Below are 27,986 nucleotides of genomic sequence, written 5' to 3' on the forward strand. Positions count from 1 at the left end.
TAGCGTTTCCGTGGAGGAATTCGAAATACAAAATTTAAATGCATTCTTATTGCACTTATCCATAGAATATATTTTTTTCGTGATTTTTTCGTAGTTTACTAACCCTAGGATGAAATTAAGACACTTTTCAAAAAAGGGTAGAGTACCCTATTACAATAGATTATACCGTTTCAATAAGGCGGTGGAGCGGACGGCGCAGAAGGCTGCGACCCATACGATTGTGTGGGGTAAGGCGGGTTTTGACCAGAGTAGGTATTTACACTTACACTCCTGGAGCTCTGACTTACACTTGTCATTTCTACTCCCGTGGGGCTATGACGCACACTTGTCATTTGTACACTGACACTCGAATTACCGTCGGGAACTCGAAAACCGATTTCGAATGAGTTGACGAGACTATTTTTGGAACCGTACATCGGTGCATCGGTTACGTTTGCTGATATGGGGTATGGGATTGGGCCGGAGGAGTATGCTTGTACGTTGGTTTGGGTTTGGTGCGTGGGGTAAGATTGGTACTCAGGGGGTAGATTGACTGCGTTGTTGGGGTCAGGTATGGGGCCGCTGGGGAGTTTGTCAGCCATGGGGTGTTGTGTAAGGTCTGTGGTCACCCCGATTGGGACGAGGCCGATGCATATTTCGGCTTCATCCTCCATGTCTTCATTGCAACCGGACAGCTTTATAATGACCTGAAAATCACACTAATATTATAAAGACGTAAGTATTGTGTGTATGTGTTATTTTGGTAACTTTTGGTTACGCAAAAACTACTGGACGGATTTGGCTGAGAATGGAGATAGATTATACCCTGGATTAACACATAGGCTACTTTTTATCCCGAAAAATTAAAGAGTTCCTACGAGATTTTGAAAAATCTATATCCACGCGAACGTTAAACGGATGGGCCTTTAAGTACCCCGTGGTAACTCTTTGATTTTCCGATTTAAAATTCCGTTGTATCTTGAAACTTCCTAAACGCTCCGTTAGTGCGATTCAGATTTGCATGTTAATTCTACTTGAGCTTCAGCTGTAAGGTACTCGTGCTGCCATCTAGTGAAAGCGTCGTGAGTGGCGACTGGCTTAGGTTCGTATTGAGGTAAGTTGATCGATGTCTTGGTATGATTAAGAAGCCCCTCTTGCAACTGTGGCGACCGCCCCAAGCATAATTATGGTACATGATAATTACCTTAAAGAAGTACCCCACGTCGATGATATTGCATTTCTCCATATTAGGTGCGATGAAGTCCGGCACGGTGAGCTCGAACACGTAGTCTTTGTTGGTGTTGCTCAGGAAGGGGCCCTTCTTCATTGTCATCAGCACTTCTTCCGGCGGCTCGTACTCCGAAGCGGGCTCCAGGCTGCGGTACCTTTCTCTCTGAAATGGAAGAAATATAAAATCGTGATTATCATATTTGGCCGAATCAATTATCATCATCATCATGATAACCCATCACCGGCTCATTACAGAGCACGGGTTTCCTCTCAGAGTGAGAAGCTTTGGAAGGACGAAGCAGGAAATGTAGACTTTACAAGTTTTTGCAATTGTGCATTGTAAGGTTACATCTCTTGAGGATGCTCTGGTGTCAGGGCGAAATGTGTGTAGAGTTGTTTTGGGATTTGTGTGGTGTTGCATGGTGGTGATGCGTATTGCTTGCTTTTTCTGTATGTTTAGCTGTGGGAGGGTGGGAGGTGCATTTCGCATGATGCATGTTGCACCACACAGATTTGGCTGGTTTAGTGGATTATAGCAAATTAGGCTTTTGGTGCCTTGTATATCGTGGGCTTCCGCAAAGTAACGCCTGCTTCTATACAATATTTAAAACTTACTCAGTCGCCGCCTTCTTAGCAGCTCAAGGGATGTAAGCAGTGAGATCGTGGAAAACACATGGGAAATTAAACCACTCACGGTGGTGATCTGGAAGATGATCTTATTGATCTCCACAGAGGTGCTGTTCCGCACGGCCACGGTGACGGGCACGACTTCCCCGGGGCACATGCCCTGCGCGGGCAGACGCACGGTTATGCCCAGCGGCTTGGACGACCAGCACCACTGGCAACTCATCTCCTCCTCGAATTCCATCACCAGGGGTTTCTGTGAAGGAAATTTTTGTAAGGGTCGCGCTTTGTGTTTCAAGTATTAGAGTGCTTTCTATTGATGCGATTGGTTTTGTTCTTGCTTTTTCATACAGTTAAAAAAAATGTATGTAGTCAATTTTATTTATTTTTATAGACAACTCAAGCTTGATGAATTTACTATACCAAAATTATTTTGACAAAAAAAGACCTAATGGTTTCTAAGACAGTTTTCCTATAGGTACCTCCTACGGTTTTGGACTTCCCCATACTGACCCAATTAAAAAAACACACTAGAGGGTGGCGGGAAATGGCTGCATGAGGAAGGTTGAGGACTAGGTGTGTGTGGGTGTGGCGCTCTTTGGGAATGTCCTATATTCAGCAGTGGATGTATGTTTAGTATTTTTTTTTTCTTTAATCTGGCTTTACTCTGATTAGCCAATGTCAAGTTTGTGATATTTTCAAGTTATTGAATTTATACAAGTATGGACTCCGTCTGCGCCGGCGCCCGCCGACATACGCGTGGCGCCCCTTTAGAGCGCTTCCACCACCAAAAAACACTAACTAACACAAAAACCAGCCACTCTTAACAAAAAAAACACTCCAAACAAGCACAGCACGCGCGCCAGCAAACGCCATCGCAGACGAAGTCCGTTTATTATTTTACATTCCTAAACTAAGTGCCTACTTAATTATATTTAATCTGTGTCTATAGTATGGTAATTTAATCTGTCAATAATGTATTGTTCTCTTTCTGTCTCTGTTTGAACATGGAATAAACAAGATGTGTGTAAAAGTCTTTTGCATTTTAATAAATATATCCTGGTCACTCCAAGATCTCCTACCAGGGAAGCACTAAATATGGTCGGTGATTCTCCCTATATCGACAGAAGCCGAAAGTATTCCCAAATACCCGAAAATCTCTAACACGTCTACAAACTGAAATGATAAGGCTTAGCACATTACCAGAATATCAGCACTGCCAGTGTTCAAATTCATTGGATCAATAACATCAATCTCAGTTGTAATCTTGTCCTTGGTGACTCCATCTTGCCGTGTGAAGAGTGCCGTGGCCGAGTATGTGACCTGGCCCTTCGAGCCCCTGAACGTGGATGGGCAGGTGTAGGGCAGTTGGTACGAGAATGGTATGGAATGTTCACCCGCCTCTAATACTGTTGGACCTGAAAGATATTAAAAGTGTATCATTGTTATCTATTGTCTAGTAGTTCAAGAAAGAGTAGAGGGCACCAGAGCAGTACATTTTTTTTAAAGAATATTAGCCTAGTTCATCATGATGACTAATATTTCTCTTTTCCCTCCAACTAAGTATTGAGTTTATAGTTAGTATAGTAACCTAACTATCACAAAAAAGTGTCAAAAAGCTGCTGACCATACATAGTTAGGTGTGATTAAGATACCCCTTGCTATAATATAAGCTATGCAATCGTAAATTTAAATAGCTTATGAATAAAAGCTATTTAAATTTTTCTTCTAGACGTCACATCTCTGACCAGCCTGTATAAAATTACCCTACCTCTATGGACTATTAGTTTATGCCCGCGACTTTATCCACGTGGACTTCACAAATTTCAAATATGTTTTACTGCTTTAGGGATAAAATTTTCAAAAATCCTTTCTTAGCGGATGTCTACGTTATAATAGCTATCTGCATGCCTCATTTCAGTCTGATCAGTCCAGTAGTTTAAGCTGTGCATTGATAGATCATTCAGTCAGCTTTTCCTTTGATATAATACAGATGTTTTCTACTATATTATTGTTTCTCATTTTCCTAAGTGAACTTTTGTTCTTTTTGAGAAAAATAAATTCTAAAAACTATGTATGAAAATAAATATATGTATGAATAAATATGAGTTGCTTTGTTTGTAAATCTTTCCTGTATTTTATTTTTTGTTATAGTTTTAAGCAATAAAGTTGTTTAAATAAATAAATACTTAAATATCGCCAGCCCACTATGTTATTAGTAAGCATATTAATTTAACTATACCTTGAATGACACATCTGCATGTATGTTATTTGCATATAATACTAGACTCTCAAAAGTGTTTGCAATAATAAGCAGACCTTGGTGTTATTTTGAAGCCTCAATAACTTGATTGTCTGTCTAGGAGCAAACTAAAATTTGATGAATCTGATGGCTCAAGTTTTAATACCTATCCATTGCTATACCTAATCCTAATTTTTTTTAACGAATATTAGCCATATTAATCATCTATACATATAATAAAATTGTAGAAAAGTGGTGTCTGTACAATGGAAATATATAAAAAAAAAAAGAAGCAGGGGTTGTTATTATATCGATGCCGAACCCGAAATTGTAATTAATTTTTTTTTTGTCTGTTTGTCTGTGTGTTTGTGCACGCTAATATCAGAAACGGCTTATTCGATTTAGATACGGTTTTCACTAATATATTGTAGTAAGCTTCACTTAACATTTAGTGTTTATTTCATGTCAATCGGTTCATAAATAAAAAAGTTATGTCAATTTAAAGAATCACGGCGAACATTTTTAACGTACAGAGTACGTACTACACGCCTCGCGCCTGAGCGTCCGTGGCTATATAAAGCGCGAAAAGTCACTATTCCACGCGAACGAAGTCGCGGGCACAGCTAGTACCTAATATTTCCCTTTCCTTTCCAACTAAGTTTAAAGCTTGTGGCAGGAGTAGGTAGGACAATAGTGCAAACAGGTGGGTTTCAACCACCAACCTTTCAGATTTCAGTCCCCTCCAGTAACTATTAAAGCTTTTATTTATTACAAGCTTTACACCTAGTTATAGGGGACTAGAGGATGCCCGCGACTTCGTCCGCGTGGATTTGGTTCTTAAAGATCCCATGGGAAATATTTGATTTTCCAGGATAAAAAGTAGCCTATGTCCATCCCTGGGATATAAGCTAACTCTGTACCAAATTTCGTCAAAATCGGTCAAACTGTTGGGCCGTCAAAAGGTAGCAGACAGACTGACACACTTTCGCATTTATAATATTAGTACGGATATAGGATAAGATTACCTTGAAGACGTTGCACATGGTTGATGTACCCCTCTTTGCCATGATACGTCACGAACTTCTGCCTTCTTACACCACCATACATTTCCATTTGCTCTTCTACCCATACCACATTACCTTCCCCAAAGAAAATTATATCGAGGGCTGCAAATTAAAACAATAGGTTTTTAGGGGTTCCGTTCCGAAGGGTGCCAACAGGACCTTATTACTAAGCCTCCGATTGAACCCTAAAACTTTCCAGTGTGCATATTTCTATTGTCACTTTCAACTCAATTTTGTTTTAGGGTGGATTAACTATTCAATAATAAATAAGGCATTCCAAACCAGTGGTAGATGCTTTTGAAGATTCATAAGAACTTGTAAAAGTCTAATTGAATAAAAATAATTTGAATTTATATTTTGTATCAAATCAACAAACTGCCACCAAATAAAAAAGTGATTTTATATAGTATATTCTCCTATACATCATTTGATTATTATGTTAATTTAAATATATGTGCCACGATTTTAATTGGAATTAATTGGTGTTTTGAAGCAAAAGGACCTTAAAATCTGCTCTTAAGCCATTAAAAAAATTTGCTACTAAACATTTCATGACGGTTTGAGAAATCGAACAATCAGTACAGTGATTACAGCCAGGAACGACTCGCTAAAGGATACAAATTCAGAGAGCTCTTGATGAAGAAATCTCAACCTTAGAGCAGAACCCTTGCTGTGTGAGTCAGACTCACACTTGACTGTTTTTTTTCTACAATGCATTTGTACACTCTGGATCATACATCCACTAGCCTATCACCAAGAGCGGTGACAATCTAGAGGATAAAATCTTTGCATCATATTCGGGCGACCTTAGCACGCACCTCTCTTTTTTCAAGTTAATAAAACATCACTTGCCTTAAAGGTGAAGTAAAACATTATGAGGAAGTCTACATGCTTGAGAGTTCTGGTTAATGTTCATTCGGCATTCAGCCAGCGTGGTGGAGTTGGAGCGTGGTGGTGGTAGGCACTTCTCATTTGGAGAAGAGAAGCAAGCGCTCAATAGTGAGCCGGCAATAGCTTGATGATGATTTTTTGGACTTGTCGAACCAGTGGTAGATGCATTTGACGATTCAAAAGTACTTTTAAAGTTTAATTGAATAAAAATATTTTGAATTTTGAGTTTAGATGATGAATCATAATTATGTATTGCAAGCAGGAACATTTTTTACGATGATGATTTCAACAGGAGTTAGTTACCCTTCTTAATATTTGGATTTCCGTGGTTATTACACTTAATTGGTTTTAATTGCTCCCATGAAATTAGATCAAAATGACTTCTTACCAGAAATATCTAAGGGTGAGTGTAGTTTGAAGTTTATTTTTCCCTCGATCAATTGACCGGAATAAAATATGAATTTCGAACCGTCGAATACAATACACCCATCAAGATATCGACCTCCAGGCGGCTCCATTGAAGTTTAACTTTTCTGCAAAGAAAATAACATTCACAGAAAACTAATTCAAGGATGTTATCTCTTAATTTTCAAACTTCTTAGCACAAAATTCTTAGGAAAATAGTGAAAACTCACATAAATTGTAAATTAAAATAAAAAAAAAACAACTCTTCTAGGTCCTAATCAATTTTTTTCTAATGGTTCCAAACACAAAGTTCCAATTTCCAAACTGTAGAGCACAGAACAGACCTGTGGACACAGATTAGGTATTATGCCTGTGGAGTTACCATGGACGTATTATAACAATAATATCTCTATGGGAGTTACCAAAATGTAATCACTATAAAGTAATATGATGATAGTAATAATATAGTCATAGGGTCATACTACACGGGCGGTTCTCCCGCTGCGGGAATCCGCTCGACAAAGCTGCCGCAGACCATCAAACTACACGGGAGTGGGACGCGGTTTATCGCTGTCTTTTGTTCAACATGGAGCCGCCAATGATAACTGCGCTTGCAGCTCTTATATTAATAGAATTATTAAAAAATAAAGTAAAGCGCAATGTGTGGGTGGAACCAGTGTTAAGTAAACTTCGGGAATATTTCATTCAATGTTTAGTGCACACCACGATAACCTCATAAGAACGACGAGCGAGCGCCAAGGTCCCGCGCAAAATGACGTATAGCGGGAAACCGCGTGTAGTTCAAAACGCCGGTTATCAGCGGCTGTTTGACGCTGCATGCAGCGGTCGTATTTCTCCCGCCTATAAACCGCGCAATGTAGTATGCAGCATACAACTTTCATATTAAATTGTGACTAGTGCGGTTCAGAAGCGGATTCCCGCAGCGGGAGAACCGCCCGTGTAGTATGTCCCTTAATATAATAGATAATCTGATTTTTTATTCAGAAAGTAATAATACAGATTTTCACAAATGTTAAAAATACTTAAATATAAAAATTATAAAACAAAAATATCATCCAAATCACTGTAACGAGGCAGGGTGCCCAGAACGCTGGCTGCGTTACCTCGTTGAATGGCCAGACTAATATGCTGACCAAGGTAACTGCCAGATTTCCGGTCACCCGTGGACTCCACAAGACGGGATGACAGGTCCTTAAAAAAGGATCTGGCATCCTCGCCCCACGAACCCATGGTCTCCACTCCAAAAGGCACAAATATGAAATTATTTTCTATATTTTCATACTTGCGCCTCTTGGCCCTTTCTGCCTTAGTGGCTGCCGTTCGGGCCGCCACGGAGTCAATAATAAAAAAAAAAAAAAGATAATCTATGGTCTATGGTAATCACCAAAGACTCCAAAGAGTATGTACCAAAAATACCTAATATAATCACCAATAATCTATCTAATCTATTCGTCTGTGTTGGTGGAACTTGCAGTGTTAGCTGGCGGGCGTGCTCTGTCTTTTTGGAGTGTTTTTTTTTTTGTTAAAACTGACTGGATAGCGCTCTAAATATAGGGTGCCGACCACAGAGTACATTGAATTGAATATACCCGACGTAGTGATTGGTATATTCTCTTTGGATGACAGCAAATTGGTGGGAATGGGAAATTGTGATAAAATAACAAACAAATAATATTATGTACAGTAATGTATAATTATGTTTTAATAAAAACCATTAAACTCTGAATTATAAATATGGCTTCAAAAAAGAATTTGACTCTCAGTAAACAGAGTTCCATTAGTGACTTCATAAAAAAATCTAACCAAGACTCAAAAAAAGCGCCTGGGTTGGTATTTTTTGATTATTTTTGTATTTATTTTATTTATTTATTTCAAGACTTATAATGATATACTTACTTAATTACTAACCTAAATTTACAGAAAAGCTGACTACACTAATCAAAGTACGGAAAAGCGTTCAAAATTCATCTTTAAAACTAAATCATCAAGTGCCACTTGTAAGTATGTACCTACTAACTTATTTAATTATTTACTTAGTTTCTAGATCCAGCAGTTAGAATTGTAAGTTTATGTCATTTAGTAAGTTTCAGATTATTATTTATATGTTGTTTGTAACATTTTTCAGTTACTCCACCTTACAAAGGCACTTCAACAACAGATAATAAGCTTCTTGCTGTAAGTATTATTTAGTCTTTGTTTTATTTTTACAGCTGTAGTAAAATTGCACACAAGGTTTACATGGGAAAAATATTTAGACTAGGAAGGTACTGTGTTTTCATGCTAGTGGTGGTAACAACTGTATAGATAACAAACAGATAAATATTCAAACATTTGATTTTAAATACAAAATTGGGAAGCCAGCATTCAAAATAAAAATATTTATTTGTAGGGATCCAGCGATGTGAATACGCCCAATTTTTTAGTTGAATCATCACCATACTCAACAAAAATTACAAATAGACCAATCAGAACAGTGAAAAGTAGCAATCAAATGGGTGAAAATGAAAGTGACGATTTGTTTGATGCTATGGATGTGGTAAGTTTTTATTATAATTCCAATTTTTGTTTGTCATTCAAGAGCTTAATATAAATATAGGAATAAACTGAAGTATTTTATTAAGTGTTTACTTAAATTTATGCATTTATTTATGTTAATATCACATTTTGTGGTGTACAATAAAAATAAGTTTATTCATTCAGGACGACTTGACTGATCAAGCCCTAGCAACTAGAGAAAACTGCAAGACACCACCTTCTTCTGGAATAAATAGTATGTCTATAACTATAAATTCTACACCAAGCCCCTCCAAAGGTGACTCAAATTCACCAAGAGTCAAAAATCATAAAACACCTGAAAAGTCAAGTCCCAAGGACAAAGACCCTTTGAAGAATTTGCATTTAGACAGTTCCATATCTGGATTTCTATCAAAAATATCGCAACACCATCTTTTGAAGAAGTATGATAAAGTAAGTATAAATTTACTTATTTTATGGAAATTAAATGACAATAATTATTATCCTTTATCTTTTCATTCTTATTTGAAACCACATATAGACATATAATATACAAGTGTGCTTGATGAGGTAAGCAATACAAAATGACAGTTGTGATAAAACTGCTCAAATTCTTATGATTTCATGGTTTATGTATGTATGTATGTGAGTTTCTTTATTCCACCATAACTTTTAAATGCCTGCACATGTTTGGATCTCTGGGTATCTTTAGAGTCTTTACATCATCCTGATTGATAATGTTGACAATTATGTAATCCTATACTATGTAGATTTCAATATGTGTTTAGTAAACACTGATTCTGCAGGTACTTGTTACTTTTGTTTAAGGATAAGAAATTTTCAGCCGAAGAAATGGATGAGTGTAGTAAAATGTACATAGAAGTACTGGAAAAAATTAGCGATGCATTCAACAGAATACCTAACTGTATCAAAGAAAAGTTCCCTGGTTATGACAAACATACATACAGCAAAATGAACCATTTGAAAGTTAAACTTAAAACATTATTACAAAATAATACTAGTAATAAGAATAATAAACATAGTAAAAATGAAAATAATTCTGAAAATAAGTTTGTTAGTAATTTAAATGATAGTCAGGATACACAAGATATGTCAACTCTCTGTGATGAAGATGATGACTTTTATACTAAATATACCAAAAAATCTGTTGAAAAAACTAGAGAAAATAATCCAAACACGTCTACACCTACTACTAATAATTTAACATTGAATAAATTGCAACCAAATAAAACAATTTATTCAGATAATTTAGCTAAAAAGTTCTCACTATCATTAAACAATACATTTTCCCCATGCAATGGTTCAACAAATATTATAGATTCTCCAATTCAATCTGATACAGACTTAGATATATCTGATACTAATAATAAAAAGGGCAAAGGAAAATTCGTTTTCAAGAGACCGTCAAGATTAACTGTAAATGATTCCAATAATTCTAATGATTCCATACAAGTGCCTTCGAGTACGCTAGAAAGGGTGAAAATTGCATCGGAAAGGTTACAACCGTTGCGGAATGAAATACCGGCAAAGGTTACGCCATTACCAAGTAGTTCTTTGCACTTTCAAGCACCCATTTTGAGCAAATCTTCAATGCAATTCAATGAAGACGAAATCCAAAGAGAGAGTCCAAATGAAGACTCTGAGGATATATTAGGTAAGTTATGTTTGCTTGCTAGCATCTTTTCAAAGCAAATATTGACAGTGCATCCTTTTCAAATAACAAAATAAAAGTAAATTTTCAGACTGTTTTTGAGAGTAATTTAATTTTTTCTCCCTTTGATAGATAACTATGAAGTGCCTCTAAACTTGGACGATGATACGGATATTTTTCCCGAAAATTACAATGAAAGTGCTGTCACTGTGGATGACTCCATACCAAGCACTAGCACCAATCATATTGGTTCTAGTAACAAAGAATTCAAAATTGATGATGAAGGTAATTATTTTAGCGTTTAGACTGTCTTGAGTGATATCCATATTATAAACGCGAAAGTGTCTTTGTTTGTCGGTTTGTTGGTTTGTCCTTCAATCACGCTGCAACGGAATAGTGAATTGGCGTGATTTTGCATGGATATGCCTAGGTATGGACCTGGAGAGTGACATGGCTACATCAAGAAAAATTTCTACGGTATTTTAAATGCCTGAATTCACGCCGCTAGTTCATCTAAATGTGTAAAACGGAAAGGACTGACTGACTGACTGCCCAACTGACTGATCCATCAAGGCACAGCTCAAACTACTAGATGGATCGGGCCGTTTGGCATGCAGATAGCTATTATGATTTATGCCATAGAAATCCGCTAAGAAAGGGTTTTTGAAAATTCAACCCCTAAGGGCGTAAAATAGGGGTTTGAAATTTGTATAATCCACACAAATGAAGTCGTGGGCAAAACCAATGAAGTGAACCATTCTTCTGTGATAGTTATTTTAAACTTATCTTGTTATACTTAAAGGTTTTCCAGAGTACAATCCAGAAGATTTTGAAGATGACATAGTTTGTATGACCAAAGAGACTGAGGAGGTGAATTTAGGAGATCAGACCATTCATACGAACAAAAAATATGAGGGTATGGGCAACTTTCACGCGGGAACTCAAAATGATGGAATAACAGGTAAGGGGGGTTTTCATTTTATGGATTACATACAATCAAGTTTTTACCTGACTGTGGCAAAGCCGATATTAAAGGTTACATAATAGTAAACTAAGTGTATGTTAGTATGTATGTATATTTGTATGCTCCACTGTAGTATGTGTGTGTAGGGCCTAAAGGGGGTTAGGCTATATTGCTGTTTAACTTTACAAACTTCTACTGAACAAAAGGTAGTTTAAAAATAAAACGTTTATTTTCATTCATCTTGTTACATGCATACATAGGTAGTGGTTGATCTTGAACAACTTGCATGATTATTATAAGTATTATACAACTTTAAAATGTTGCAAGATCAAGAACTGGCTATCCTAGCTAGATTTTTAGATCTGTGGTAAGGATAACCAGCTCTCTCCCTCCAGTTTACTTTGGACTAAGACTGCCTTCATAGTGATTGAACAGAAAAGTGTATCACGTTAAACTTGTACTTAATTTGCAGGTGAATTTGACGGTCTGAACTACCCTCATTCCGCTCCTATGATGGAAACGTTCAAGGAGAAGTTTGGGCTCAAGTCCTTCCGCCCCAATCAGCTGCAAGTGATCAACGCCACTCTGCTGGGCCACGACTGCTTCGTGCTGATGCCTACTGGCGGCGGTGAGTGGTTAAATAGTCTACTGCTGGACACAGGTCTCTTGTAGAGTCTTCCGCTAAGACCGTGCCGCCAAGAAATCGCTTGGCGGCACACTTAATCAAGTGTTCCGGTACAATGATGTATACAAACTGATCAGGGAATAATAAAAACTGCCATTCCTCTTACAAGTTAGCCGGCTTCCATCTTAGACTGCATCATCAATTACCTGGTGAGATCGCAGTCAAAGGTTAACTTGCCTAAAAATATAAAAGGAAAAGCTGACTAAGTAACCTATCAACGCACAGCTTAAACTACTGGACTGATCGAGCTGAAATTAATTGCAAATAGCTATTATGACGTAGACATCCGCTTAGAAAGGTTTTTTGAAAATTCAACCCCTAAGGAGTAAAATAGGGGTTTGAAATTTGTGTAGTCCATGCGGCCGAAGTCGCGGGCATAAGTTAGTATAAGAATAAAATAACATAACGGTCTTGTACCGCCTATATCCAGCAGCGGCTCGTTTGATGTCGACTCTCCATCTTTTTTTTTTTTTTTTTAAAAAAAAAAGAATATTAGCCATGTTAATCATGACTAATATTCCCCTTTCCCCTCCAACTAAGCGCAAAGCTGTATTAGGAGTAGGTACGACAATAGTGCAACGGGTGGGGTTTGAACCGCCGACCTTTTAGAATTCAGTCGGCTCCTCAGCCTGTTGAGCTATTGAGGCTTAAAGGAATCTTATAAGGGATCTACTTGCCTAATATGTTTGAATAATATGTGGTTGTTGGTGCAGGCAAGTCGCTGTGTTACCAGCTGCCAGCGCTGCTGACCCCCGGCGTGACGATCGTCATCTCGCCGCTCAAGTCGCTCATCTTGGACCAAGTCAACAAACTCCTGTCGCTTGATGTATGTACCTCTAGTACCAGTTTTATACTAGCATATTATACAATCGAAGATTATGTAAATGATAAAAAAGCGTGAACTTGGCTCGCTCCAGCAATGCACTGGACTGCAATTATTGCAACTGTGGAGTTTCTAGCTAGTTCTTTTCGGGGGGAATGGCATTCCGAACCAGTGATAGGTTTTTTGACGATTCAAAAGCACTTGCAAAAGTTTATTTGAATAAAAAATCTTTCTCTTTGTCTTTGAAAACCATATTTGATGACTGGTTTCATACTCATAAAGCGAGAGTACCTTACAAAAAATGCGTGAGATAAAAATCGATTTTTTTACATCTCTGATCAATCTTTACCAAAGAGAGCTATGCTGTAAAAGCATGGCTAAAATACAACGGTCCAGGCAAAAAAGTTTGATGTGAATCGTACTTAACGTTCTGCTGCTACTTCTGCTGTAATTTGTTCAATGAAATAGATCTCGGCCGCCCACTTGTCCGGCAGTGTGTCGTTAGCCGAAGCGGACGAAGTCTACCACAAGCTGTGTATGAAGGAACCGCTCATCAAACTGCTGTACGTCACTCCGGAGAAGATCAGCGGCTCGCCCAAGTTCCAGGATATGCTGGACATGCTGTACTCCAGAGACAAGATAGCGAGGTCAGTGTAGTTCAACCCCCATCTAGTATGTATACCATGTATAAAGGGACTGCTGAGCAAACTTTTGACGTCACTCCGTAAAAAAACTGATTGACTGACACGTCTTTGGTGGAAGCGGATAAGATCTAGATTTATCACGTCTTACGTCTTTACGGAAAGATTGCGTCCCAGGGAAGGAAGGCTACTCTTAGTCCCGGAAAATGAGAGAGTTCCCATGGGATTGTCATGTAACGTAAATCCACATGAAAGAAGTGAAGTTCAACATTTATTTTGTACTTCCTTACTTTTTATCCCGGCAAATCAAAGAGGTCCAACAGGGTTTTGAAAACCTATATCCACGTGGACAAAGTCACTAGCAGCCATTTAGCACTTTACTCATATTATTATCATGATCAGCCCATTTTCCGCCCCACTACTGAGTACGGGTCTCCTCTCAGATGAGAAGGGTTTTAGGCCATAGTCTGCCACGCTGGCCCAATGCGGATTAGCAGACTTCACACACCTTTGAGAACATGGACAACTCACGATGTTTTCCTTCACCGTTAAAGCAAGTGATATTTAATTGCTTAAAAGGCACATAACTGAAAAGTTAGTGGTGCGTGCCCGGGATCGAACCCCCGACCTCCGATTAGGAGGCGGATGTTCTAACCACTAGGCTATCACAGCTTTTATCATATTATTATAATTAAGGATTAAAATTCTCCTTCCTACTACTACACTTCAATTCAACTACTACTGCTATTACTACTACTAGTACTAAAATTAAGATCAATTTGTGCAGGTTTGTAGTGGACGAAGCGCACTGTGTGTCGCAGTGGGGCCACGACTTCCGACCCGATTACAAGCGGCTGCACATGTTAAGAGACCGCTTCCCGAAAACCACCATCATGGCGCTCACTGCTACGGCCACGCCTAGAGTGCGACTGGATATCCTGCATCAGCTCAAGGTAAGTCTTTCTGATATTTCTACTCTGGTTTTTGAGACTTTTCTATTTGGTGTTTATTGGTATACCCCTTTAAGGATAGAATTTGGTGCATGAAATTGACGCAACATCACACTTCACACTAACATTATAAAGGTGAAAGTTTGTGTGTATGTGTGTATGTGTGTATGTGTGTGTGTGTGTGTGTGTGTATGTATGTTTGTTACTCTTTCACGCAAAACCTTCTGGACGGATTGGGCTGAAATTTAAAATGGAGATAGATTATACCCTGAATTAGCACATAGGCTACTTTTTATCCCAGAAAATCAAAGAGTTCCCACGGGATTTTTAAAAAACCTATATCCACGCGAGCTAAGTTGCGAGCATCCTTAATCGGACATAAAAACCTATGAAATAACAAATTCCTATGTCAGTGATAAATATAGACTGAAGGAAGATCTTATTTTTATGGTTGAGGGCACATGCCCTGCTTCCATACAAATTCATTTAAAATTGGGCCCTCTTCCCTTTTTCTACAGGTGAAGGATTGCAAATGGTTTCTCTGCAGCTTCAACCGGCCCAACCTCGCCTACCGGATACTTGAGAAGAAGCCCAAGTCTGTCAATCAGGATGTCGCTAACATTATAAAGCAGAAGTTTTTCAGGTAATGATTTTAGGCTTATTTTATGGTTTAACGACGTTTTTCAGGTAGTGATCAGGCTTATTTTGTAGTTTGTGGTATTGGCATCGATTCTGATGTTATTCTCTAAAAGAATATCTGTATTTTTCTTTAGTATTAATAAAAGAGGATTGAAAATGAATTAAACTTTAGTGCTGCTCTATAAATTTGAACACTGCGCTTAAGAATTTTTGAATAATTTTAATTGATTGATTTAATTTTATTTGGATAAAAATATTTTGAATTTTGACTGACTGTTTAGTGTGGTTTGTCTTTTCATTGAGATTCTAATCACAACTTGCTAAAGAAGTTTTCTCTTCAAAAACTTTGTGATGCAGGGAATCCGGCATAGTCTACTGCCTGTCACGTAAGGAGTGCGAGAGTCTGGCGCTGGATTTGCGCAAGACTGGCATCCAGGCGGCGGCGTACCATGCTGGTCTGGCGGACAAGAAACGCGAGGAGGTCCAAACCGGCTGGCTGGCCGACCGGTACAAAGTGGTCTGTACTTCCTACGTTTCGCATATGGTCTATTTATACTGTAGGTCGATACTGGAAAACCTGCATCAATTATTATTATTACAGTCGCAATTCTTGTCACTGGCTAAATTTACGGTATTCTTGTTGCATCAATGCAGCTAATGCAGTATTCTTATAGCGTCCTACAGCGTGAATACCTACGGAGTGAATAGTCATCTTCTAGGCAAGCGCACTGCAACCTAGACCTCATCATTGTTCGTCTCAGGCATTATTGTCGTCAAGCGTAAACCTATTTTACAACAACAAAAAAAATATGGCTGGATTTTTCGAAGTTGCGAAGATTGCTAGTAATTTATCATTTATGAACACAGATCTGCGCGACGATCGCGTTCGGCATGGGCGTGGATAAGGCCGACGTGCGCTATGTTATCCACCACAGCATGCCCAAGTCTGTGGAGGGCTACTACCAAGAGGCGGGACGTGCCGGCCGAGACGGCGAGACTGCCACCTGCTTTCTGTACTACAGCTACGGGGACGTGGTGCGCTACCGGCGACTGTTAGACAGTGAGTAGTTTACCCGTCGACAGGTGGCGCTAGGTGTTAGTTACGTCGCGATAGTGTGGTGTTTTCTCGACAAGCTGAAGTCTATCGGCGCACGGGCTGAGTCTTCGCTCGGACGTCTCCTTACAGGTATCATGGGTTATTTGGACTATATAGGCCGGCAGGCATCGGACTTGAGGCAATTTAGTCAATAGGATTCATCTTTTCGTTGCTACTGGCGACTGCTCTATTAATAATTTTAAGCTTATTTCGTGGTTTAACGATATTATAGCGTAGATAACGGGTGCATACTACATACCATGCCACAGTCTGCTCGACTGACGTGAATACTTGACCCGTCGACAGGTGGCACTAGGTGTGAGTTACGTTGTGTTGGTCTTAAATTAACTTAACTGACCTAAGTATAATTCGGATCGTGTCTGGACTGATTGTATTTGACTTGTTGACTAAACTGACGTTACTGTATTTGTTGCCAGTGGAGCGCAATACGACAGCCGACGCGCGGCGAGTGCACGAGGAAAACCTGCTGCGTATGGTGGAGGTGTGTGAGAGCGTGACGGAGTGTCGGCGCGCGCAGGTGCTCGCGTACTTGGGCGAGCGCTTCCCGAAGGAGCAGTGCCGCGCCAACCGCCTCACCGCCTGCGACAGCTGCCTCAACGACCACGACTACAAGGTGTGTAGAGGTGTGGAGTGGAGTGGAAGTGTGTCTAGTATGAAGTAGAGATAAGTGGAGGTGTGTACTGTGTAGTGTGAAATGGAGGTGTGTAATGTAGAGTGGAGGTGTGTGAAGTGTGCTATGGAGGTGTGCAGTGTTGAGTGATGGTGTGTGAAGTATATAGAGTAGGCATGTAGGTGTGTGTAGTGTTACCCGGAAGTGTGTCGACTTCTTTATTAGTGTGATGTCTTATTTTAATTTCTATCCAAATATTTGATAAATATTCGAATGAGCACACTTTAACGAGTTCCAATAACAATCCTGAAAATCAGAAGTGGGATTCACGTCTTGAACTAAAATGTTAATATATGGTATGGTTCCTGGCAGCCAGTGGACGTAACGGACGACTGCAAGATGATCGTGAGGTGTATCCGTGACATGGGCCGCTCGTCCTTCACACTACTGCACATAGCGGAGGCGCTGCGGGGCTCCAACGCGCAACGCCTCGCCGCGCTCCAAAAGAATCCAATACATGGACGGTAAGTGTACCCGACAGCTTTTATACAGGGTGTAAAGTAAAAGTGCTAATTACGTTAACAACGTCCATTTTCATATTTGAAATGTTTTTTCGTATTTTTATAGAAATCCGGCTCGAAGGACCATGTTAGGCCCAAGCCCTATGTTAGGCCCAGGCCCAATGTTAGGCCCAGGGTTAATGAACGTTTATGTAATGTTCTGTGTAGATGCAAGTCCTGGCCCCGCGGTGACGCGCAGCGGCTCCTGCGTCAGATGATCGTGCGACAGCTGCTGGCCGAGAGACTTGTCGTCAACAACGACATCGCCAGCGCGTACGTCACTCTTGGACCCTGCGTCGACAAGTGAGTGTAGTCTGATCTGCTTACGACTTCTCCACAACTTTCTATTTCATGCCTCCTCGGGTGAAGTATGCTGCGTTAGAGAGAGAGAGAGATCTCTCTCTGCGTCGTATTCCTCATTGTTAAAGGTCGTAATCCCTTTTCATTTATCACATAAGGCTAAAAGTTTTCACAGGTTCTTTCAACTTCTAATTTACAAACGACCTCACCGCACGCCTCCGTAAGCAATTTCATCCTCACCACCCGAGTGCCTGAAGCACTTCGACTGCCCGTTGTACCAGATCCTTTATCCACGCACATGCAAACTGTAGAACCAACTCCCTTCGACTGTGTTCTCCCTCTAGACTACTACATGGGGTTTTTCAAGGAACGGACCAACGAATTCCTGAAAGGCCGGCAACGCATTTATAGCAGTTTCACAAATGTTGTTGAGCGGCGGTAATCCCTTAACATCAGGTGATCCGGTGCAAGTTTGCTTGCTATTTTTTATTTAAAAAAAAATCGGCCAAGTGCGAGTCAGACTCGCGTACTGAGGGTTCTGAACTTGGGTATTTTTTCCAACATTATGCACGATACCTAAATCAAAAACTATTATGCATAAAAATAAATGAAAATCTGTTTTAGAATACACAGGTAAAGCTCCTTCATATGATACCCCACTTGGTATCTTACTTTGAAAATTGAAACACATTTTAATTATTTTTTCTCAGATGTAACTACAAATTCACGGTTTTCGGATTTATTCCTTTACTTGTGCTATAAGACCTACTTACCTACCAAATTTCATGATTCTAGGTCAACAGGAAGTGCCCTATAGGTTTTCTTGACAGACACGACGGACGGACGGACAGACAGACAGACAGACAGACAGACTGACAACAAAGTGATCCTATAAGGGTTCCGTTTTTCCTTTTGAGGTACGGAACCCTATAAAAACACTTGATTTAATCTGATGAAAAATATGTTTGTTTCAGGCTAATGTCAGGCAAGCTGCGCATCGTGTTCCCAATGAAGGTGGAACGCAAGGCGGCATTAGTCAGTACTGTGACCCCGGCACAGACAAACGACTCTCACATCGGCGCACTTATCAAGAGCCTCGAAGATCGTTGCTACGCTGACCTCGTGGAAGCTTGCAGGTCAGTTCCGACCTCCAGCAGAACCTTAAAAAGGAGGGGGGAAGTACTCCTTTCAGTTCCTCCTTTTTTACAGGACACTGACGACCGTGTGTGGTGGCGCGCTCTCCAAAAGTGAACGCATAGCGACTAGATAGCGGATAGATTTTTGTAATCTATGGAAATGAAACTATTTTAAACCTTATTTTGCAGGGAGATGGCATCATCTCGCGGCGCGTCTCTCGGCGCCCTGTTCCCGCAGGCCGCTCTACGCGCCATGGCCAGCAGTCTGCCCGACAACCCCGCGGCCATGCTAGCCCTGCCGCACGTCACGCGGGCCAACTACGAGAAGTACGCGGTGCGGCTGCTGGAGATCACCTCTGCGTACGCGGTCGAGAAGATGGGTGAGTTATCACATATCACCCATCACTCCAGCAATGCTACTCCGTTTAGGCGAAATCCATTTTCTCCTAACCGCTGCCGCGTCGGCGTCGCTGCGGTTGCAGCTTCATGTACTCAGGATATTTACCAGACACCATCTGTATACTATGTGTCAAATAGGCATTATGTGTTTCTTGTGTCTGTTATCTTTATTCTTATCAGGTCACAAAAACCTAGTGAACTGTAACTAAGGACAGTTATTGGACTGTAAATTAGATTAGCCCATAGTCAAGATGGTAGTAGCAATAAAGCTGCAATTGTATAATGGAGCTTTATGGCAGGAAAAAAATTGTGATTCTTGCACGATGAGTTTTCGCTGAGAGTTTGCCTTGAGCATATGACACCCGACAGAAGTGAAGCATGCCCTCTCCCATGTTTTGCCCTTATGCAGTTTATTTTTTATTTTTGCCCCTTATAATAGGGGTAGCGAGTAATGACCTATCCAACAGGTCTCCTGATGCAATACGAGGATGAGCTCGAAGAGAAGAAGACTGCGGTAAAGGAGGACGACTTTGAGGAGCAACACAGTGACTCTGAAACTGACTGGGGCAGCCTCGCTCACGGCGCGCAGAGCGATCGCTCCACCAACAGCAGCTTCCGAGGGAGGAAGACCTTCCGCGGCGGAGTCAGGAAACGGTAACGGTTCCATCATCATCACCATTTCAGCCTGTAGATGGTCACTGCTAAACATGCATCATATTTCTCATTGCTGAGAGTAGGGGCCTTTTCAAGTCAAATGGGCCAGTCAAATGATGGTTAGGGTTTTATGGGACAATTCTGCCATCCTTTTCTAAAAAGTGATTTAAGTAATTTTTGAGTTATCGCCGAATTTATAAAAAAATTCATGTTCCTAATAAAGAATGCTACATAGAACTAAACTAAGATCTAACTATTAAAACCTTTGTCCTAAGAGGTAGCATTTTTTTTTAAAGATAACAGATAAAAGTCTGTACCAAATTTCATCAAAATCAGTGAAACTGCTCTGGGTCATGAAAAGCTAGCAGACAGACACACACTTTGGCATTTATAATATTAGTATGGATTTAGAATATTAGTATGGTTTTCCCCCCGATTTTTGAGTATGTATATTTGATTTGTAGCTATAAGCGTAAAGGCGGGTCGGCTGCCAAAACGAAAGCGGCACGCGGAGCCTACGCCGCGCGCGGCCGCGGTCGGGGACAGGCGTCCACGCGCGCCAAACCAGGTAACACTTCATTATCATCCTCATCAACCGATACACGTTCACCGCTGGTCATAGGTCTCTTGTAGGGACTTCTACACGCCATGGACTCGCTTGGTGTCGTCCGTTCAACTAGTGAGGAGAGTCTTTCAACGCTACAATTCAATTCAATTATTTATTTATTTGGTCAACAAGATCCATCCAGTGTTAGTAACAATACTTAATCACTATGTTAGTACTTACTCTTTCTAATGCGAGGTTACCATTCTAATCTAAAAGTGTTGATCTTTCATATAATCAATACGTGCCACTATCGATTTTTATATTATTACTAGAGAATGCCCGCGACTTCGTCAGCGTGGATTTAGTTTTTACAGATCCCGTGGGAACTGCTCAATTTTCCGGGATAAAAACTTGCCTATGTTAATTACAGGGACGCAAGCTACCTCGGTACCAAACTCCATACAAAGCGGATTTTAGGAATCCCGTGGGAACTCTTTGATTTTCTGGGATAAAAAGTAGCCTATGTCCTTCCCGGGGATATAAGCTAACCCTGAACCAAATTTCGTCAGAATCGGTTAAACTGTTGGGCCGTGAAAAGGTAGCAGACAGACAGACAGATAGACAGACAGACAGACACACTTTCGCATTTATAATATTAGTATGGAGTATGGATTATATATAAAAGTAAAAAGTTCGTCCGTTATGGTGGTATATTTCAAAGTAATCGAGTGTATATGTCGTATTTTATCTTGTTACAGCTGTAAGTACAAGTGGAAATACTTTAGGGACCATGCCGATGCCTCGCGCCAACAGCGCAGCTCTGAACACCAGGCCCGGTGTCTTCAAACCCTCCAGACTGAATCTGATATAGACCATAATAGCGTTATTAACGCACTAGAGCTATTAAACAAGTACAGTGATAATATATTGATCCATCGCGCCAAACATGAAATCCGGTGTCCTCAATCCCTCTGGAAATCTAGATTGAGCCTGATATAAATCATTTACCATAATAGCGTAACTATCGCACTAGGGATATTGAACAAGTACAGTGGTATACATTGATGCCTTGCGCCAAACACGAGACCCGGTGTCTTCAAACCCTCTAGACTGAACCTGATATAGACAGTTCACCATAATAACGAGAACCAGAACGGCTGTTGCGGGCGTTGGTGGCACGGGTTGCGTGACGGAAATCAACGATATCTAGCGAAAAGGCGTGGAAGGAGCGATGTACTCTTCATAATGACGTCATAAGGAAATATAATAGAAATTTTATTTCAAGGTGAAATTTTAATATTATGTGAGAACAAGTACAAGTAGTGGATATGTTGATGCCTTACGACAATAATGCAGTTTTGAATACGAGGCCCGACATCTCCAAATCCTCCAGACTGAACCTGATATAGACCTGAATAGCGTCATTATCGCACAAGTGCCATTATAATTTATTGAAATATTTTTCATATCTCTATCTCGAGAATCTGCATTTGCATTTTTTTGTGATTTGTGTGAAAAAATGTGAATTAGTGTGAAAATAAAGGAATAACTAATAAAAATGTAAATTAACAATAGCTTGCGTTATTGTAAAGGTGGGTATGAGTATCAGACCACACTGTGATAAATTATTAAGTTTCAAAATGTTTTTAATGTTTATTTATTACTTACTGTCTAATTTCTTTATATGTAAAATTCATGATGTTTGGTTAATAGTAAGTAATTATAATAAGTATTAAATAGTGAATGTAAATAAATTATTACTTTCCTATAAATTTTTTTGTTTAATTTCAATATCAAATATCAAATATCAAGTCACGCACTGTGACTTTGCTAGACTATGCTAGATTTCACCCTTAGTCTGGGCCAAGTCAAAGTACGCTTCATTGATCTCAACCTTAGCCCACTTGTCCAACATTCGTGACGCATGCTACAGTTACATGTGTATGATAATCTTCATGGGCTCGCCGGTTTTGGCGTACTCCATGGCCTCTCTGGCCTTCTCCAGCGGGAAGCGGTGTGTTATGAACGACTTCAGATCTATGGCCCCGCTTGAAACTGCCGCCAGCGCTTGGGGATACCTGGAAAATGTTAATTATGTAGGTACTCTTACGTGATTTTACCACGTAAGAGTTAATCACGTAAGAGAAGACCAAAATTAATTTTATCAATTCATCCGGTATCACTGATTATTTATTATTTTTGTCATACTATTTTTTTAATAAAAAATAGCGAGCAAACGAGCAGGCGGGTCACTTGATGTTTAGTGATTATCGCCGCCCATGAACATTTGCAGCACCAGAGGTACCGTCGATAAATTCTCAAACTAGCTGACGGGAATCGAATCCGGAAGCTCCCATTTTTAAGACCACAGTGCTCACCACTATGTTAAGGAGGTCGTCAATAATGTAGGAAACGCCTCTTCAGTACGCCAGTGCCCGGCCACTGAAATATTGACTTTAGAAAGAGGTAACTGATTTGTAGAGCATTGTCTCTGTCGTTGAGACCGTCGAAACGCCAAATAAGTATGAGTGCCAGAGACCACGTTCTACGAAGCCGAAATCTTTAAAGCTCGTTGTATGTACTACTAGCTGACGCCCGCGACTTCGTCCGCGTGGATTTAGGTTTTTCAAAATCCCGTGGGAACTCTTTGGTTTTCCGGGATAAAAAGTAGCCTATGTGCTAATCCAGGATATTATCTATCTCCATTCTGAATTTCAGCCAAATCCGTCCAGTAGTTTTTGCGTGAAGGAGTAACAAACATACACACACACACACACATACACACATACAAACTTTCGCCTTTATAATATTAGTGTGATAGTGTGATTAGTGTGATGTGATATTTCCTGCAAATGGCACTTACGAGTTAAGCAGTCTGAACGCGCCTCTCACGTCCACTTCCCGCAACAGCGCGCCAGTCAGCGGCACCTCCACGGTGTCTGCGCCGATGCCCACCACCACCACCGTGCCGCCCGAGCGCGTCACCTGCGGACCACAAGTGGTCAGTGACAGATTATCCCATACAGGAAGGTAGCCAACTCCTAAATGTAGGCAAGGTAAGAAAACTATGGGGTCGTGGTCTTCTAAGGACCCTGCGTTCTGACGCGAGTCAAAGTCGCGTATAAGTGAAACGAATTCTACATTCGAACCTTATACCAATCCTATCCCGGGAATCAACAAAAATAAGATAGACGAAGTTTATGGTTCTAATTTACAAGCTTTACAACAACACCTTTACTTAAATGTACAGACAAGCTTGTTAGTAGATTTAATTAACTGTTAACGGTAAGGGTGTGACTGTTGCCTTGTCGACCCCCGCCCTTCCTCCCCAACCCACCTGCAGTGTGAACTATGCTCTCCAAGTCCGTCGCCTTGGACGATGTCGTCGAAGCTGAGAGATACTAACTTTAATAGAAAAGGGCAGAGAGGTCAGGAGTTTTGTAGATCTGTCGCATAAGGCTGCTACTACTTATTTGTTATTGAACATTAAAAAAATTGCATTTAAGTACCATCATAGCGACCCTCTGCGCAGACGCAAAACCACACGCGTCCATGGTGACATTAGGCGAGGTGCCCAACATCTCCCTGATCTTGTCCACGACCTGCTGGTCGCTGTACTCCTTCCTGATCAGCAGCGTGAAATCTGCGCCCAACTTCTTGGCTGTTTCGAGACGCGATTCTACTACATCTGAAATATGCACACTATTTTCATCACCTAGCTAGCATTATATAGCTAGGTAAGTATATAATTGTAATCGAAAACCTATGTTTTTTAAATTGTGAGATTAATGACGTGTGCTTGACGACAATAATGCTTATTACTTAGTAAAAAACAATGATGAGGTACCTATTAGTAGATTGGAGCTCGCTCGCTTAAAAGATGCATAATATTCACTCTTGTCTTTAAGGTATTTAGGTTATAGGTATATACTTGGTAGGAAACACGGACGCCGGGAGGCTTCTAACTTTCCAGAGTGTGTTTTCAGATGTGCGTTTTAAGAGGGCTCTATCCGTCACTCGTTTCCACTCGTTTCATACAATCGTAGTTCCAATTTCATTTGAATACTAAGCAACCTAAGTCCATGAAATTTTGCAGACATATTCTAGAAAGTAATATCTATGTCTGTGGTTTTCCAGATTTCTGTTAAAATATTCGGTTTCAAAGTTACGCGGTCTTAAAATTTTCATACAAATCTTGGAGCCCCTGTAATTTTAAAACTACATATTTTAAGAAAAATCTAAAACACCACAGACACAGATATTAGTTTCTAGAATATGTCTGCCAAATTTCATGGACTTTGCTTGCTTAATATTCAAATGAAATTGGAACTACGATTGTATGAAACGAGTGGAAACGAGTGACGGAGAGAGCCCTGTTAAGCAATCAGTTAAATATCAGTGAATGAAAATATCGTGAGAAAACCCGCATTGCCTGAGACTTCTACATAATGTTCTCAAAAATGTGTGAAGTCTGTAAATCTGTATTTAGCCAGTGTGATAGGACCTAAATCCTTCTGCGCGCAGACCGGCGGCGATGGGTTATCATGGTGATGATTGCTGTGCGACGTTTACGTGCTTGTACCTACATAATACAGACCTGTGATCAGAATCTTCGTAGCGCCCATGGCCCGCGCTGTCATGGCACACAGTACACCGATGGGTCCCGCGCCCAGCACCAGAAGAGTGGTCCCGACCTTGATGCCCGCGCGGCCGCACGCGTGGATGGTGATGGCCAACGGCTGAACCGCCGCCCCTTCTTCCATGCTCAGGTTATCGGGGATCCTGGACAAATTATTGAAGAAATTACACTGATGAGCCCATGAAATTTTGAACATCGCAAGAACATGTTGTACTGCGGCTCGGGGCACAGGTTGTGGAGCGCTGGCGACAGAACCTCTATGCTACCGGTACGCGACCGTGCGCGACTGCAGTGGCACCTAGTCTCTCACTTGTGGCAAAAGTCGGCGACGTGCTTGTAGTAGTGGCAGAGGCTGCCCGGCGCGCCCACGGTGGAGCAGTAGCGCGGCTCGGGGCACAGGTTGTAGCGGCCCTGGCGGCAGAACTCGCACGCGCGGCACGGCTGCGTCGGCTCTATGGCCACCCGGTCGCCGGCCGCGAGACTTGACACTTTACTTCCCACCTTGCAACAAACGAAAATCATCAGTCAAGAGGGTACAAGTCGATCAGATGAATCTGTTTATCCGGTTTTGTTATAGAGGTAGCTTGCATCCTCGGAAAGAACATAGCTCCTAATTCGTCCCTAAAAATCAAAGAGTTCCCACGGGGTTTTTAAAAACTCTTAATCAACATGGGTGAAGCACTTAAACACACCAAGTCAAGCACTTAAAGTTATACCTTTGAATGCGTGTTTATTTATAAATAGCGGTATAGGTACACCTACAGAATTATAAGTTGGCGCGATGCCTCTCTCCAAAATTTTATTTTTCTTCAAGAAATATTTTTACGCTCTTAAAGATGATTTACAAATAAACCTTCCGATCGATACCTTAATAACAAAGCCTGCGCCTTCGTGTCCAAGTACGATAGGTTCGGTGAGCCTGTCCGCCCCGCACCGGCCCGCGGAATACATCTTCAGATCCGAACCGCAGATTCCGCAGCAGTCGATCTTTATCAGTACCTCTGGAAAAAGTTGCACAGCTTCGTGGAGTTAACCTACATGTGTGTTCATATTAAGCTTAGAAAAACAAAAAAAAAGAAAAAAAAAGAGTGGGAAAAGGCTAAAACTCTCTTAGCATCAGAGACTCGATAGCTCAACGGTTGAGGAGCGGACTGAATTCCGAAAGGTCGGCGGTTCAAACCCCACCCGTTGCACAATTGTCGTACCCACTTCTGGCCCAAGCTTTACGCTTAATTGGAGGGGAAAGGCGAATATTAGTCACGATTAGCATGGCTAATTTTTTTTTTTTGAAAAAAAATCATACTGTACAGTTACGTACCTATTAAAAAATGATCTTATTCAAAAGTAACTTTGTAAGGCTACATTCTACTGACTGCGCCAGTTATTGTCCATGGCTATCAAAAATATTGTTCAAACTTTTTACGAGGTACGTCTACGTACTCATTTCAATTTATACGCACTTGCGTATAAATTCGTGAATGTGAGTGGTTAAATTAACTTTTGAATTAAATTGCAGTTTCTACGGTAAACTATGTAGATACACTAGGTTTTAGGTCCTTATATGTACAGTATTGTTGCTTGTTTACTATGCTTGCTTTTATTGTATTTCTGATGAATGAGTTTGTTATATAAGTTAGATATACATACCTATATATGTATATCTATTTGGATTATCTAAAGTCAAATATGTTACAAGCAAGTAGGTACATAACTACATACCATAATCGTTTATCTCGGGCATGGGCCATTTTTCCTGTAACGATAAAATTTCCAGTAGTTAATTATTAACAGTTAAAAAAATTGTATACTTGTTGTATTCTGTAGAATAAGATTAAAAAAAATCGATGGTGCGGCGGTACCTTGGAAGGATACGTATTTTGTTGCTTATTTTTTTAATTTGTTGCTCCAACTGTAAATGTAAGTTTGTAATCGCAAAAAAAAATATTTAGGAAGAAAAGTGTTTTTCTACAAACAAATGACCATTTCCTTTACTTGTGCTATGAGACCTTGCTTCTCAATAAGGTCAACGGTAAATAGCTTTTAATTCATGAAAAATGTTCTTATGTCAAATCCTGAATCCGAAGCCTTAATAGGCCAACGGTTATAGGAGCGGACTGAAATCCGAAAGGTCGGCGGTTCAAATCCCACCCGTTGCACTATTTAATTGTCGTACCCACTTAGCTCAAGCTTAACGCTTAGTTTGAGAAGAAAGGGGAATGTTAGTCATGGTTAAAATGACTATTTTTTTTATACAGACACCTATGTAAGGGTTCCTTTTTTCTTGAGATACGGAATCGTAAAAAACTATTTTAACTCTTTAATAATAAATAAATCCTGCTTAACTAGGTATCTGTTGTAGTGTATACCTACTACTGCAGGTAATATGCATAATTGAAGATGTTTCTTATTACGGTACGGTCTACCTAAGTACTTAGGTACCTACCTACTATATATCTAATATTAATCGTTTAATCTTCCGTGGTCGTGAGTGATATATTCATTATAATTAAATATGCATGGTCGTTCATAAGTACTTAAATAAATCTAATGGGTATAGATAAACCAATATAGGTACTTACGATTCTCAAGTCACAAGGTCCGTGTAATACTGCAGCGATATTTTCAGCCATTTTGCACTAAACTTAGACTTAACTCGCACACTTACTTATTGTAACTGTTT

The 27,986-nt window shown here is 40.2% G+C and overlaps 3 protein-coding genes across 5 annotated transcripts; 1 reads left to right on the top strand and 2 right to left on the bottom strand.

The window, feature by feature from the left end:
* Window positions 1-92: 92 nt before the first annotated feature.
* LOC123874677 (arrestin domain-containing protein 2-like) lies at window positions 93-23,976 on the bottom strand. Of its 2 annotated transcripts, XM_045920183.1 has the most exons (8): window positions 23,966-23,976; window positions 20,384-20,390; window positions 6,419-6,563; window positions 5,101-5,241; window positions 3,037-3,251; window positions 1,904-2,089; window positions 1,184-1,372; window positions 93-686 (listed from the first exon to the last, which is right to left on the bottom strand). In XM_045920183.1, exons 3-8 carry the CDS (start codon window positions 6,546-6,548, stop codon window positions 171-173), a joined length of 1,377 nt encoding a protein of 458 aa, XP_045776139.1. In that variant the 5' UTR covers window positions 6,549-6,563; window positions 20,384-20,390; window positions 23,966-23,976; the 3' UTR covers window positions 93-170. The 2 variants fall into 2 exon arrangements, with proteins under 2 accessions (XP_045776139.1, XP_045776138.1); XM_045920182.1 differs by lacking the exons at window positions 20,384-20,390; window positions 23,966-23,976 and adding an exon at window positions 6,666-6,808.
* Window positions 8,056-22,437, top strand: LOC123874675 (Bloom syndrome protein homolog). The gene is made up of 23 exons (XM_045920178.1): window positions 8,056-8,282; window positions 8,377-8,453; window positions 8,582-8,631; window positions 8,846-8,992; window positions 9,157-9,423; window positions 9,799-10,645; window positions 10,775-10,927; window positions 11,445-11,603; window positions 12,079-12,234; window positions 13,005-13,117; window positions 13,583-13,761; window positions 14,543-14,708; window positions 15,224-15,348; window positions 15,702-15,861; window positions 16,212-16,404; window positions 16,878-17,074; window positions 17,444-17,595; window positions 17,800-17,934; window positions 18,906-19,067; window positions 19,257-19,447; window positions 19,934-20,120; window positions 20,585-20,688; window positions 21,426-22,437. Exons 1-23 carry the CDS (start codon window positions 8,191-8,193, stop codon window positions 21,536-21,538), a joined length of 4,125 nt encoding a protein of 1,374 aa, XP_045776134.1. The 5' UTR covers window positions 8,056-8,190; the 3' UTR covers window positions 21,539-22,437.
* Window positions 22,503-27,975, bottom strand: LOC123874678 (sorbitol dehydrogenase-like). 2 transcript variants are annotated; one of them, XM_045920184.1, is made up of 8 exons: window positions 27,886-27,975; window positions 27,026-27,059; window positions 26,174-26,307; window positions 25,617-25,807; window positions 25,265-25,449; window positions 24,177-24,355; window positions 23,531-23,652; window positions 22,503-22,745 (listed from the first exon to the last, which is right to left on the bottom strand). In XM_045920184.1, exons 1-8 carry the CDS (start codon window positions 27,934-27,936, stop codon window positions 22,601-22,603), a joined length of 1,041 nt encoding a protein of 346 aa, XP_045776140.1. In that variant the 5' UTR covers window positions 27,937-27,975; the 3' UTR covers window positions 22,503-22,600. The 2 variants fall into 2 exon arrangements, with proteins under 2 accessions (XP_045776140.1, XP_045776141.1); XM_045920185.1 differs by having other exon boundaries at window positions 26,174-26,340; window positions 27,886-27,958.
* Between the last annotated feature and the right edge of the window lie 11 nt (window positions 27,976-27,986).

Source organism: Maniola jurtina, chromosome 18, assembly GCF_905333055.1.
Source record: "Maniola jurtina chromosome 18, ilManJurt1.1, whole genome shotgun sequence".
NCBI lineage: Eukaryota > Metazoa > Arthropoda > Insecta > Lepidoptera > Nymphalidae > Maniola > Maniola jurtina.